General features: G+C 41.7%; 1 protein-coding gene across 1 annotated transcript in view; it reads left to right on the forward strand.

Moving 5' to 3' along the window:
- LOC144822537 (aldehyde oxidase 1-like) overlaps positions 1–12,867 on the forward strand; it is a 661,088-nt gene that overhangs the window by 273,747 nt on the left and 374,474 nt on the right. The window contains exon 18 of the mRNA XM_078680183.1: positions 7,659–7,776. Coding sequence (XP_078536309.1) covers positions 7,659–7,776 — 118 coding nt within the window. The remainder of the gene's footprint in view (positions 1–7,658; positions 7,777–12,867) is intronic.

The following is a 12,867-nucleotide window of genomic DNA, read 5'->3' on the forward strand; positions in this document are numbered from 1 at the left end:
CTTGAAATATCAAATTGTAAATGCAATTTTAATTCTGAAATAAAGTGCAAATTATCAATTAATTGCTTTGGTTAAATTTGATATTGCTTCGTGATATTCCTTAGTGTCACATTCACAGTCAAAAATACTCCATGGCAATGATTAAATATCTTTAACAAATATAAAAAGGTGTCCTAAACTTGTATAATTAGGTGACCATAACACAGGCAAAAATAAAATCTCGTTTTTAAATAATGCCCCACAACCCCAAAATAAAAAAAATGCCTAGACGCTTGAACACATATTTTTACAGCTAGCTGGGGAAAAAAACAGCAAATGATGCAGTATTCCCAATCCCAAACAAGTTAGCAAGAGTTGTTCACAGACATTCTTTACCCACTTAAGATGAGACTCTACCACCTCAGTGTTTTTTTTTTTCACAACTGTTACCACCTCAGTGGTTTTGAGTCAGACATAATATCATAAATTAGTCTTTGTTAACTCCTGTGTCCTTGGCGAAATCCCAAGGGCAGTCCCTGAATAACAAACAACAGGTACAGTGTGTTCTCAAGAATACTTTTACAAAACAAATGTGGCTAGCCAGAACGAGCATAGGCATCCTAAGGCATCTAAAATGAAAAAGTAAGGGAGAACCAAAGTGGGTCAGGAAGGACAATCACTACAGGGCCTAGATATCTTAAATGCATATGCACAGCGTAGCACCTTTAACTATTTTTGTGGGGTTTACAAAATTCTGGATGACCCAGGTTTATAGTACAATCTCTTATGTATTTGATCCAGGGAGCCCAATCATTATTGTTGAATGGCTTAGCCTTTTTCATATTGAAACTCTGAGAACAACAAAACAAGTATAAATGATTTAGGCAACAATAGAAGATATTTCAGTTTGTTATGTCCATCTTCCAGTGGCATAGTCAGTATATAATACTTTATGTTTCAAAGAGCAAGGAACTAACTACAGAGCATTAAAGGAAGGTGTGCACGAGAAAACAGCATCTTGTGTTTATTTTATTTATTTGGTATAGTCAGGGCCACTGGGAGGGTGGGGGGTATGAGCAAGAGAGGATGTGATCTTACGACTGAACTGCCAACTTTGGTCGTCTCCATATCCTGTGATTCTGGGCAAATCACTGAATCTCCCCGTGACTACCAAAAATGAATGTGTCCTTGTGTAACGTTACTGGTGCTCATGTAAAGCGCTCCAATACCTTCAGGTCGAGTTTGCACTTTATAAATCTGCAAAAAAAAAAAAAAAAAAAAAAAGATGGTGGCCATATCAGACGCAGAGTGAGGAGCTCTGCTGCTGGCCCTTAATTGCTCTATGCATAATCCTGGCCATCCAGCCTACAATCACGACGGTGCACCTCCCGGGTGCCCTACACAATGGAGGGGTACTCCCTGGTTGACTACTTGATTTAGTAGGAGTGCAATTACAGCGAGACCCCTGACATGATGTATTATCTGCTGTGGTAGACCTGTGCGGCACGTCCCCATCCTCATACGCGGGGCCTATGCCTGTGCTGCTGCTACACACACGGAATACACTCATCTGTGGGGTGCATCTGCTCCCTCCACCGCCTGCCTCTGCCTGAGGGGCTGCTGGGGGGGATCCCTAGCCTGTGGTGAGAGGAATGGATGCTGTGTACTCCTATACGGGCCATCACCCCATGGGCAGGGCATCGCTAGTGAAGATGCTGGTTTTACCAAGGCTTTAATATTTATTTGCAGCTCTGCCAGTGATTCCGGCTAGGTCCTTTTCAGATCTCTGAGAAGAATGGTGTCTGAGCTTGTGTGGGGTCTGTTCAGCAGCAGGTCTCGCTCCCAATGCTTCAGCGTCCCATGCTTGATGGGGAACTTGGGGTCCCAGACCTGGAGTTATATTTCACGGCGGCCCAATTGCAATGGCCTATGGGATGGCAGGCCGGAGATGGGACAGCAGAGAGTACCATGGTCCAGGCAGTCCTGAGGGGAATGAACGTGCTAGACTTGCGGTTCTCCTCAAGAAGACCTACCTGGGAACTGGGTCTGATCACTCTAGCGGCCAAGCTCATTAGGAAATGATATATGCAACCTAGGCAAACACCAGTACCTTATGCACCACAGCTCCCCCTCTGGAGTGTGCCTGTGTCTAGGATCCCTCTCCATGGTGAAAGGCCGGAATCACCCAATTGGGTGATCTATACCGATCACTGAAACAATATCGATGTCAAAAAAATATAACTACAAGAATATCAAGGTAAAAAAATAGAATACCAAAATATCGAACTCCTATCTCCAAACAGGTAAGTACAAAAATATCGAATCAAAAATATCGATGTGTAGCCCGGGCATGGAAAGCGGTGAGGGCCCCCCCCCTTTCTGCTTGGAAGGCGGGGCTGGATTACCTCATGGGTCTGGAGAGGCCGGTCTTTGAGGCACGGGGCTGTCCCCACAAACACTTCAAAATTTGGAAGCGTTGGGCTGACTATCGTGGTCTATTCCTGGACCCCCCAGCGGAGCGTGAGGAGGACATTTGATCACGGTGACACTGTTGGCCCGAAGTAACATTGCCCTGGTGGCGCTGCACCTACTTGCTTTTCTTTATTGCTTTCTATGCACGTGTGGTGGGGGGGTTGGGGGGTGTCCGGGGCTGGGGGGGTGGAGTTGTGGGTTAGGGTGGGTCGCTGGGGTGTTTCTATACTGAGCATATTCTATGAGTCTACTCTCGCATTTGCTGCCTATGTAATTGCTGTTTTGATACTGTCGTGGTGTTCTTCGGTTGTGGAGATGCCACATTCTCAATGCTCATTTGCACAATAAAATTGGTTGTGAAAAAAAAAAAAAAATATCGATGTGAAAAATATAGTTAGTCAAAATATCGAATTTTTTAAAATTCTTTAAATTAATTAAAAAAATAATGAAATAATAAATATAATTAACTTAAACATACTTAAAATACTTAAATAACCTTAAAATTATTAATTAATTATTGTAAGTAAAAAAATATATTTGTACAGTAGGATAGCGGAAAGGGTAAAAATTACTATTACCACTCCAGTGAGTGCAACAGTAGGGAAAGCGTTGGATAGCGGAAGAGTAAAAATTACTATTCCCACTCCAGAGAGTGCAACAGTAGGGAAAGCGTTGGATAGTGTAGGGGTAAAAATTACTATTCCAAATCCAGAGAGTGCAGCAGTAAGGAAAGCGTTGGATAGCGGAAGGGTAAAAACTTACTATCCCCACTCCAGAAAGTGCAACAGTAGGGAAAGCGTTGGATAGCGTAGGGGTAAAAATGACTATTCCCACTCCGGAGAGTGCAACAGTAAGGAAAGCGTTGGATAGCGTAGGGGTAAAAATTACTATTCCCACTCCAGACAGTGCAACAGTAGGGAAAGCGTTGGATAGCGGGAGGGTAAAAATTACTATTCCCACTCCAGAGAGTGCAACAGTAGGGAAAGCGTTGGATAGTGTAGGGGTAAAAATTACTATTCCAAATCCAGAGAGTGCAACAGTTAGGAAAACGTTGTATAGCGTAGAGGTAAAATGTACTATTCCCACTCCAGACAGTGCAACAGTAGGGAAAGCGTTGGATAGCGGGAGGGTAAAAATTACTATTCCCACTCCAGAGAGTGCAACAGTAGGGAAAGCGTTGGATAGTGTAGGGGTAAAAATTACTATTCCAAATCCAGAGAGTGCAACAGTAGGGAAAGCGTTGGATAGCGGAAGGGTAAAAACTTACTATCCCCACTCCAGAGAGTGCAACAGGAGGGAAAGCGTTGGATAGCGTAGGAGTAAAAATTACTATTCCCACTCCGGAGAGTGCAACAGTAAGGAAAGCATTGGATAGCGTAGGGGTAAAAATTACTATTCCCACTCCAGACAGTGCAACAGTAGGGAAAGCGTTGGATAGCGGGAGGGTAAAAATTACTATTCCCACTCCAGAGAGTGCAACAGTAGGGAAAGCGTTGGATAGCGTAGGGGTAAAAATTACTATTCCAACTCCAGAGAGTGCAACAGTAGGGAAAGCGTTGGATAGCGGGAGGGTAAACATTACTATTCCCACTCCAGAGAGTGCAACAGTAGGGAAAGCGTTGGATAGCATACGGGTAAAAATTACTATTCCCACTCCAGAGAGTGCAACAGTAGGGAAAGCGTTGGATAGCGTAGGGGTAAAAATTACTATTCCCACTCCAGAGAGTGCAACAGTAGGGAAAGTGTTGGATAGCGTAGGAGTAAAAATTACTATTCCCACTCCAGAGAGTGCAACAGTAGGGAAAGCGTTGGATAGCGTAGGGGTAAAAATTACTATACCAACTCCAGAGAGTGCAACAGTAGGGAAAGCATTGGATAGCGGGAGGGTACAAATAACTATTCTCACTCCAGAGAGTGCAACAGTAGGGGAAGTGTTGGATAGCGTAGAGGTAAAAATTACTATTCCCACTCCAGAGAGTGCAACAGTAGGGAAAGCGTTGGATAGCATAGGAGTAAAAATTACTATTCCCACTCCAGAGAGTGCAACAGTAGGGAAAGTAAAGATTTAATATAAAAATGAAAATTAATTAAATAGCAATACCAAGAAAATATTAATTAAAATAAATTACCAATGTAATATTATATAATAATTAATCAATTACAAATACAAATTAATATTAATAAATACAATTAATTACCTATTAATACAGATTAATTACCAATTAATTAATACATTAAAAATAAATACCAATTAATAAATAAAAATGATTTACTTAATTACAATTAACTGACTTCCCCCCCATTTCCCTATAAACCCACAACCCACTACAGAAAATAAATTAATAAAGTTAACTTAATTATCAAATAATCAATTAATAAAAATAAATTACCAATTTAAAATTAGTTAATTAATAATTAATTAACAATTCAAACTGAATACCAATAAATAAATTAACATATTTAATTAAATACAATTAAATTACTTCCCACCCTATTCCCCTATAAACCCACAACCCGCTACAAAAATAAATTAATTAAATTAACTTAATTATCAATTAATCAATTAAACCTTAATTACCAATTAAAAACGAATAAATGACCGATTAAAAAATAATTACCAATTAATTCAAAATAAATACCAATTAAAAAATCAACATACTTAATTAATTTCAATAAAATTACTTTCCACCCTATTCCCCTATAAACCCACAACCCGCTACAGAAAATAAATTTAAAAAATAAACAAAATTATCAATTAATTAATTAATAAAAATACTTTACCAATTAAAAATTTATTAATTACCAATTAAAAATTAATTAACAATTAATTCAAAATAAATACCAATACGTAATTTTTTTTTAAATTAATTACAATTAAATCACTTCCCACCCCATTCCCCTATAAACCTACAACCCGCTACAGAATTAGATTACGCAAAAATTAAATATCATAAAAAAACACTTAAAAAAATTAGATATTATTAAAAATTCGATGTATTTAAATACCTATATTATATACTTCGATATTTTGACTTTCTATATTTTAAAAATCGATATTACTTACTTCGATATTTTGACTTTCTATATTTTAAAAATCGATATTACTTACTTCAATATTATGACTTTCTATATTTTAAAATTCGATATTACTCACCTTCAATTCGATATTTTTAACCACTATATTCTGTCCATTCAATATTATGTCCATTCTATATTTTTAACTCGATATTATGTCCATTCTATATTTTTCCTTCGATATTATGTCTGTTCACCGATCTATACAACTATGGTGCTCCGTTATCCTTCCAGGGCCTGCAGGAACATTATGGGGTTGGTAACTGTCTCTTCCTAACACATAATGCACTTATGGAAGCAACTGGGGATATGTGGGCTCTTGGGGCAGACTGAGCCACAACTGCACCTGGGATTGCAATGCATCTTGACACAGAAGCTTGGTCACCGGGCGATCTCGGTATTATATGCGTTATGATATGCTGCTCTACAGGGAGGATGTTTATACTTCTCAACCCAAGACCAAATCAAGAATTAACCTTCAAGCAGTGAGCCATGGTTCTGGAGGTGGTGAAGCAAGTTTCTCGTAATGCCAGTCTAAAATGTACGCAATTTAATTATTTGCACCAAACATACCTCATACCGCACCGCCTCCACAAAACATACGCTGCAGTATCTCCTGCATGCCCGAGATGTGGCTACGGAGACACCACATTTATACATATGGTATATTTATACATATATGTTTGTTGATTGGCCTTGGTCCTCTTTAAGCACTTGATCGCAATGAAATGGGAGGCCTCCCATCCACCCACGAATAAGAACTGGATACAAGTACCTCATAAATGGACCAGGGCAGAAGCAGATGCCATGACACGTGATCGCCCACCCCAAGGGGGGATTGGAGCCGCCATGATGTGTCCTCCAAGGGGGAGATGGAGCAGCCATGATGTGGGACACTTATGTTCTTATGTTGTTGGTAGCCTGAATCCGCCTCCCACTTCCTCTGTATGTGGAGCCTGCCAAAGGGAGCCAGTTGGATACCTGGGGGATCCATTCATCCACTTATGGACATTGAAGGCGGTCCCCCTGGGAGGGAATACACTGGGGTTCCTCCCGCTCCCTTGCCTCCGTTAGAGCACCTGTCAGTCGTTGCCCCTCATGTTGTGACATAATCCTACCACTCATGTCTCCACGTTTTCCGTTAGTTGTTATGGGAAGCGCCAGCCAGGCAGTTCATGATGTTATTAACTTTTGTTTTCTAAGTTACGTTGAATACATTGGCTACTCGTCAACGAGACACAGTGATTATGTTCCCATCCTTCCCATATTTCCTTTTATTTGTTACCGTGCTGTGACCCCCCATAGCAGTTTATGATTTACTACCAAACTTTAACTCATGCCAATATACTGTGATGTAGTGTTGGCCTATTATATGACTTTCGTGATGTATCCTGTACTATATGCGTAGGTTCTCGATTAAAAATGGCAATAAAGAAATGTTTAAAAAAATAGGGCCACTGGAATCATATATCAAGGAGGACGAAATTATGGAGCAGGGTGGACTAAATTAACTGGCAAGAAATTATGCGGCATTATGCAGCATATTTTGTGATATTATTACCTCATTACTTTGTCATTTTTACAGATGAAAACTGTTGGGCAAAGGTTTCACTTAAGTAGTACCAGATTTACAACCAAATACTGAAAACAGTAACAGAAAGATGACAACCATGGCAACACATGTTGCTATTTATTTAGTAACTTGATCCGTTTCAACCAGAAACTATTTTTAGGTAAAATCTGCAGAATATGTAGCTAATGGTGGATTATGTGGCAAATCCATAATTATCCAGAAAATACCACCGCTTCAACGTGGCCAATCCATATTTATGCAGAAAATGCCTCAGCCTCAAAATTGCATAATTCCATGGACACTGGGTATTACTCACTAATCACACCATTATTGCTTTGTGGTACTCGAGCAGAAACATGAAGTTCAGTTTAATGAGGGCACCTCCTCATCAAAGGCATTTTCCAGAATTGATATTTGAGGAGGTGTGGATGGCTGTGCTCTACACCTATTTTGAGCATGTTAGTACAAGGAAGAGGGACACAAGTGTTTTGCAACGTTGCTGTTTTCTTAGTGCCTTTTCCCTATAGTAAAATTGTGGCTTACTTTTTCATCCTTCAAGGAAAATTGATGCTGCGGAGGCCCTCAAACTACCAGGAGTGGTTGATGTTTTCACAGCAAAAGATGTCCCTGGTGCAAACCTTCTTCAAGAAGGAGATGAAGTGTTTGCATCTGAAAAGGTATATTCTGTGTTTGATTAACTGTCACCTTTTTTTTAGGCATCTCACATTTACTAAAGAAGGTGTTTGGTCATGTGTGGAAATTGATATTTGAACTTTGTGTTCCTGACACTACAGATGAATATATGACGTTAAAACGTATGCTTTTACAACGCATGCCATTAACACATTTTTTAAAACTACCATTACAACGCATCCCATTACAACGCATCCCATTACAACGCATACCTTTACAATGCATAATACTCTTAGTGCAACAGTAGGGTAAGTGTTGGATAGCGTAGGGGTAAAAATGACTATTCTCAACTACCCTAAAACCCATACCCACCCTAAACCCCAAAATTCTCCATTACTTACCTTATAATGCGTTGTAAAGGCATGCGTTGTAATGGCATTTGTTGTAATGGCATGCGTTGTAATGGCATGCGATGTAAAGGCCCTCAATGTAAAGGTGCTCGCGTTGTAACAGTTGCGTTATAAAATCAGTGCGATGTAATTACTGCATTGAAATGGATGTTTCCCTCTACAGATGGTTTAGATTCAAGAGATAAAACCTGAATTTTAACTGATACCTTTTGAGTCTTTTCCACCCATTGCAAGGCACCGATTTATTTTCTGGAAGTGGTGTGCTTGGCTTGTAGCAGTGCTTTACACAAGATGTGACATGCAAAAAATGTGAGTTATCTACACAGGTTCAGTTTGGAAACCAGTATGACTTTATATGAAGGGAACAGAGTCATGATTTGAAAAAAAGCCAGGTCTTTACTTGTTTTCAGAATATTCTAGATGAATATTAATGATGCTGTTCTCTTCAGGAGCAAGGTTCAAATCCTGCATATTTATACAGAGAAATAACTCCCACCAATACAGGTTTTGGGAATGAACAGTAGTGGAACCATTCTGGGTCTCAGTTTTCTGTTTTGGCCATACATGTTGAGATCTGATTATAAAATTGGTCCTGTTCGTAGTTTGGATAAACAGGTAGCCAATGCAGAGGCATTTGAAAGACTTTATTATTGCGACTGGTAACTGGTGTACTGCTTTGAGGTCAAGTACATGAAGTAGTCCATTTTGAGTCAGTTGAAGACCTGGGGAATGCCACATTCAAAATGTACTGTAACTTGTTGATTTAGTTTCTAGAAAATCCAGTGTAGCGCTCATCACCAAAATGAAGATGTAACAGCACCAATAAATATTGATATGTGTATACTGTGGTAAAATCCTAAGTAAGGGAAGATACGTCATGGTGTTTGCATTGTATAGAAAGGATCTCTTGTTACTTTCTTGACTTTTATTTTTTTAAATATGTCTTTTTTGGCATTTTTAGAGTGTATACTTATTTAACATGTACAGTCATATATATGGCAGTAGTAATGTATGACTCAACCAAGATTTTGAACAATATGTCCCACTTTATGCCCTTGGGCGGTAATCCAAACTTTAATCATTGAATGTCTCATAAATATTCTCTGTACTTTTATCCATGTGTACTTGAGGATGTTACCAAAATCCAATAAACAGAGATATACCTTAAACAGTCAATGCTCTAACATCATGCTTCAAACTTTAGAAAACGCTTTGGTGGTGCGTCCCCTAGTGGCTCCTCTGCCCTGAGTCATGGCTTATACCCGTTTCCCTGGGGGACGAGCTTAGTTTAGCTCAAAGTACTGGATCTATGTTGGTCATCAGATGTGTGGGGAAGGGAAAAGTAAGGGAACTAGGCAGGGATTCTCACTTGGGAGTTTCTCGTCTAAGCCCCACTCCTGAATTCCCAGACCCGGAGCTATCGTCAACCTGCTCCTCTGCAGTCTCATCATTACTTGAGTCTGTCTAGTCTCCCAGGCTCTCAAAACATCCGTCCATAGGTCTGCTAGGGGTTGCCGGAGAATCCCCCATGCATCTTATTTCAGAAGTGCTCTCTGCTCTGCCCTGGCCCAGATATCTATGTTGCTTTCCCATGCTGTTACCACAGGACCTGCAGGTGCCTTCCAATGTTAGTCTCGAAGGCGCCTCTTCCTCTTCCTCTTCCAGGTATAGTACAGCTTGTAATAATACGCTTTGGCATGATCACCACTGGATGTAAGAGTCTAGACTGCAACCATCACTGACTATTACACCATTCTTCATTTCCCAACAGTTCGAGATTCCTGCTGTCTAGCCACTGGGCTATCCATTAAAGTTGAGCTCAACTTCGGGGGCGCCCAATTCCCCCTCCTTCGGTGCCCTTTGTATCAAAAGATACTCTATTCCGCCCGGTACTAAATTGGTTCCCGGAGTAATTGGTTTAGGCGCGCAAACCATGGGGGCGGACTACCACCAGTAAACTTACAACAAAAAATGTATAGGAGTCTGGGAAGCATAATCATTTTTGACAGCGTTATACTGCCATTATTGGGAGTCTTAGTAATTGGTTTAAGCCCACAAACCATGGGGGCGTGACTACCACCGGTAAACTTACAAAAAAGTATAGGAGTCTGGGAAGCATAATCATTTTTGGCAGCGTTATGCATTCCATTAATGGGAGTCTTAGTGAGCGCCAGAACTGGACACATGATTTTAATGACCTTATAACTAGGTTCAGGTTGCCGTCTCTCGGGTCCTTTAGCCTATGAAATATTTGTTCGCTTGCATATTTAAAGGATTGTGGGGACCATGTCAATCCCTCAGGAAGATCTTCAGGGTGAAGACATTAACTCACCAATGGGAAGACATGTGTCTTGGCCTTATTGAGTCTAAGCCCAGCCAGTAATTGCTTTACAGGTTAAACGCCTGTTCCGCCCCTTGGCCTCCGTCTCTCAAATATAACAGCAGATCATCGGCATAGAGGGAAATTACATGCATCTTCCCTCCCAGATGTACACCGTGGAGGTGCCCTTGCTGTCTGAAGGCTGCTGCTAGTGGCTCAAATGCCAAAGCAAATAGCAGTAGGTACAGTGGGCAGCCCTGTCTGGTGCCTCTATGTATATTATACAACTGTGACATCACTCCATTTGTCCTAACAAGTACAGTTGGCCGCGTGTATAGTAATTTTACCCACGTAATCCATCTCACCCCTAATCCCATGTGGTGTACAGGAAGTCCCATCCCACAGAGTCAAACGTCTTTTCAATGTCTATTGACAGGACGAGGGCCTCCGGTTATTGGTTCCGTTCAGGATGATGCATAACGTGGAAATACTGCTGAAGGTTCCCAGAGGTGGACCTAGTCGGTATAAATCTATTCTGATCTCTGTGTATCAGACCTTACTCAAGACTTTGAAGTCTACGTTGAGCATAGGGAGACGACGGAAGTCTGACGTTCACGCCTCCAATATTTTTGTCTCTGGGAGGGGTACAACAAGGGCCTCTCTAGTGAAGGGCGGTAACTCACCTTTATTCCAAGCCTTTGCGTACATTGCCTCCAGTGTCGGAGCCAACGTCTGTGCATATATGAAGAAAATCTCCTCCAGCAGACCATCCGGTACCAGTGTATTCCCTTGGCCATCTCTTTGAAATTTCCATTGTTGTCACCGGTTCTCCGGGCTCTCCTACAGGGTAGGTTCCAATGTCTAGAGGTGTTAGAAAGTCAACTAGGCTCTCCTACATCTGCAGACTCGGTTTACTGTATAGTCCTTCATAATAACCCCTAGATGTCTCATTCACCACCCTAGGGCTGTATAGTATTGTTCCCCCTGTTGTAATGGGGTAACCCCTATTTACATGGTACACAAGCCATGTGAGCAATCTAATCGTTCTGCTCCCCCCTCAGTATTTCTTTTTGATGTCGCTTAGTATTTCCTGTGTATCTACCTCAGCCGTCAGTTGAGCCCCCCGTTGTATAGCTCAGCCTCTAGTCCGACAGTATTTCCTTCAGACTAATGCAGTGTCCTCTCACCATTACCTTGAAAGCCTCATTCCGCAGTCCTAGAGCTGACCGCACCCTGATTTAACTGGAAATATTTAGTAACCGCTGCCTGTAACGAGGTATGGAAGTGTACCTCTTCTAGGAAAGTAGGGTGAAGTCGCCAAGTGGGAGTTTTGGTGGGCTCCGGTAGGAGTAATAATGGATTGTGATCTGATATTGTGCGCCCTAGGTATTCCGAGTGGGTGATAGCGGGTCCCAGGCTGGCCGAACAGGTGTACAAATCCAGTCTAGTATGTAGGCTATAAAGGAGTGAGTAATATGAGTAATCCGTTATGTTCCCATGTTACACTCTTCGGATGTCCACCATGTCCCACCAATCCAGCCATTCCCTAAGCCCTTTCGTTACCTTAGACACTACTGTACCGTTTGACCGGAGGTCGATCTATCTAGGTCAATGTCTGCCACACAACTTAAAGTCTCCCCCTAATGTGTCAAGCAGAGCGAGGGGTGTTGACAGTCTCCTCAGTTAGTGCACTTGATCCTGATTCAGAGCATAGATGCTTCAGAGTGCAACCATTTTGCCCATTAGTCTGCCCGGTACCAATCCATATTGGCCCTCTGGGTCTATAGTGGAACAATCTACCTCAATGGGGGTAGCAGCTCTGATCCACACCAATGTCCCCCCTCAAGAATGCCAAATAAACGATGGCGTATAACTGACCACGCCATCTATGTCGTAGTTGTGTCCCCTCTTCGAGTGTGAGGTGCGTCTCCTGTAGCATCGCTATATGTGCTCCTCTGTGGATAAGATAACTTTTAGCGCTTGGATGCCGACCCCATCCCTCTCACATTCCAAGCTAAAATGTTCACTTCGTGGTACAGTGGTGCCAAGGTAGACATCATTATTCTCTAAATCCTCCCTGTTCTCCCCTTCCTCCCCCGGTCTCTCAGCCAATCCAGTGTGAAGCAGTAATAACCACCAGGAGACCACCAAACATCCCAAACAAGTAACTCCCCCTCCTCAGGGCAGCTTTGCAAAGGCTGACCGCCCAAACCTGTAAGAACAAAAAAACATCAGAAGAAGATGGCCTCCTCTAGCTGTCTGGTAGCGGCTATCTGGTTTGGGGGTACAAGGAGCTAACCACAGAAACAGTCTCCTTCTCCAGCCCCATAAGCCAGTGCTAGGGACAATAGTCCCTCCTGTGGTAGGTAGTACCTAGTAGGAGGCCCGGTAGTAGGGAGGCTAAT

This window comes from Lissotriton helveticus, chromosome 3_1 (genome assembly GCF_964261635.1).
Source record: "Lissotriton helveticus chromosome 3_1, aLisHel1.1, whole genome shotgun sequence".
Lineage (NCBI taxonomy): Eukaryota > Metazoa > Chordata > Amphibia > Caudata > Salamandridae > Lissotriton > Lissotriton helveticus.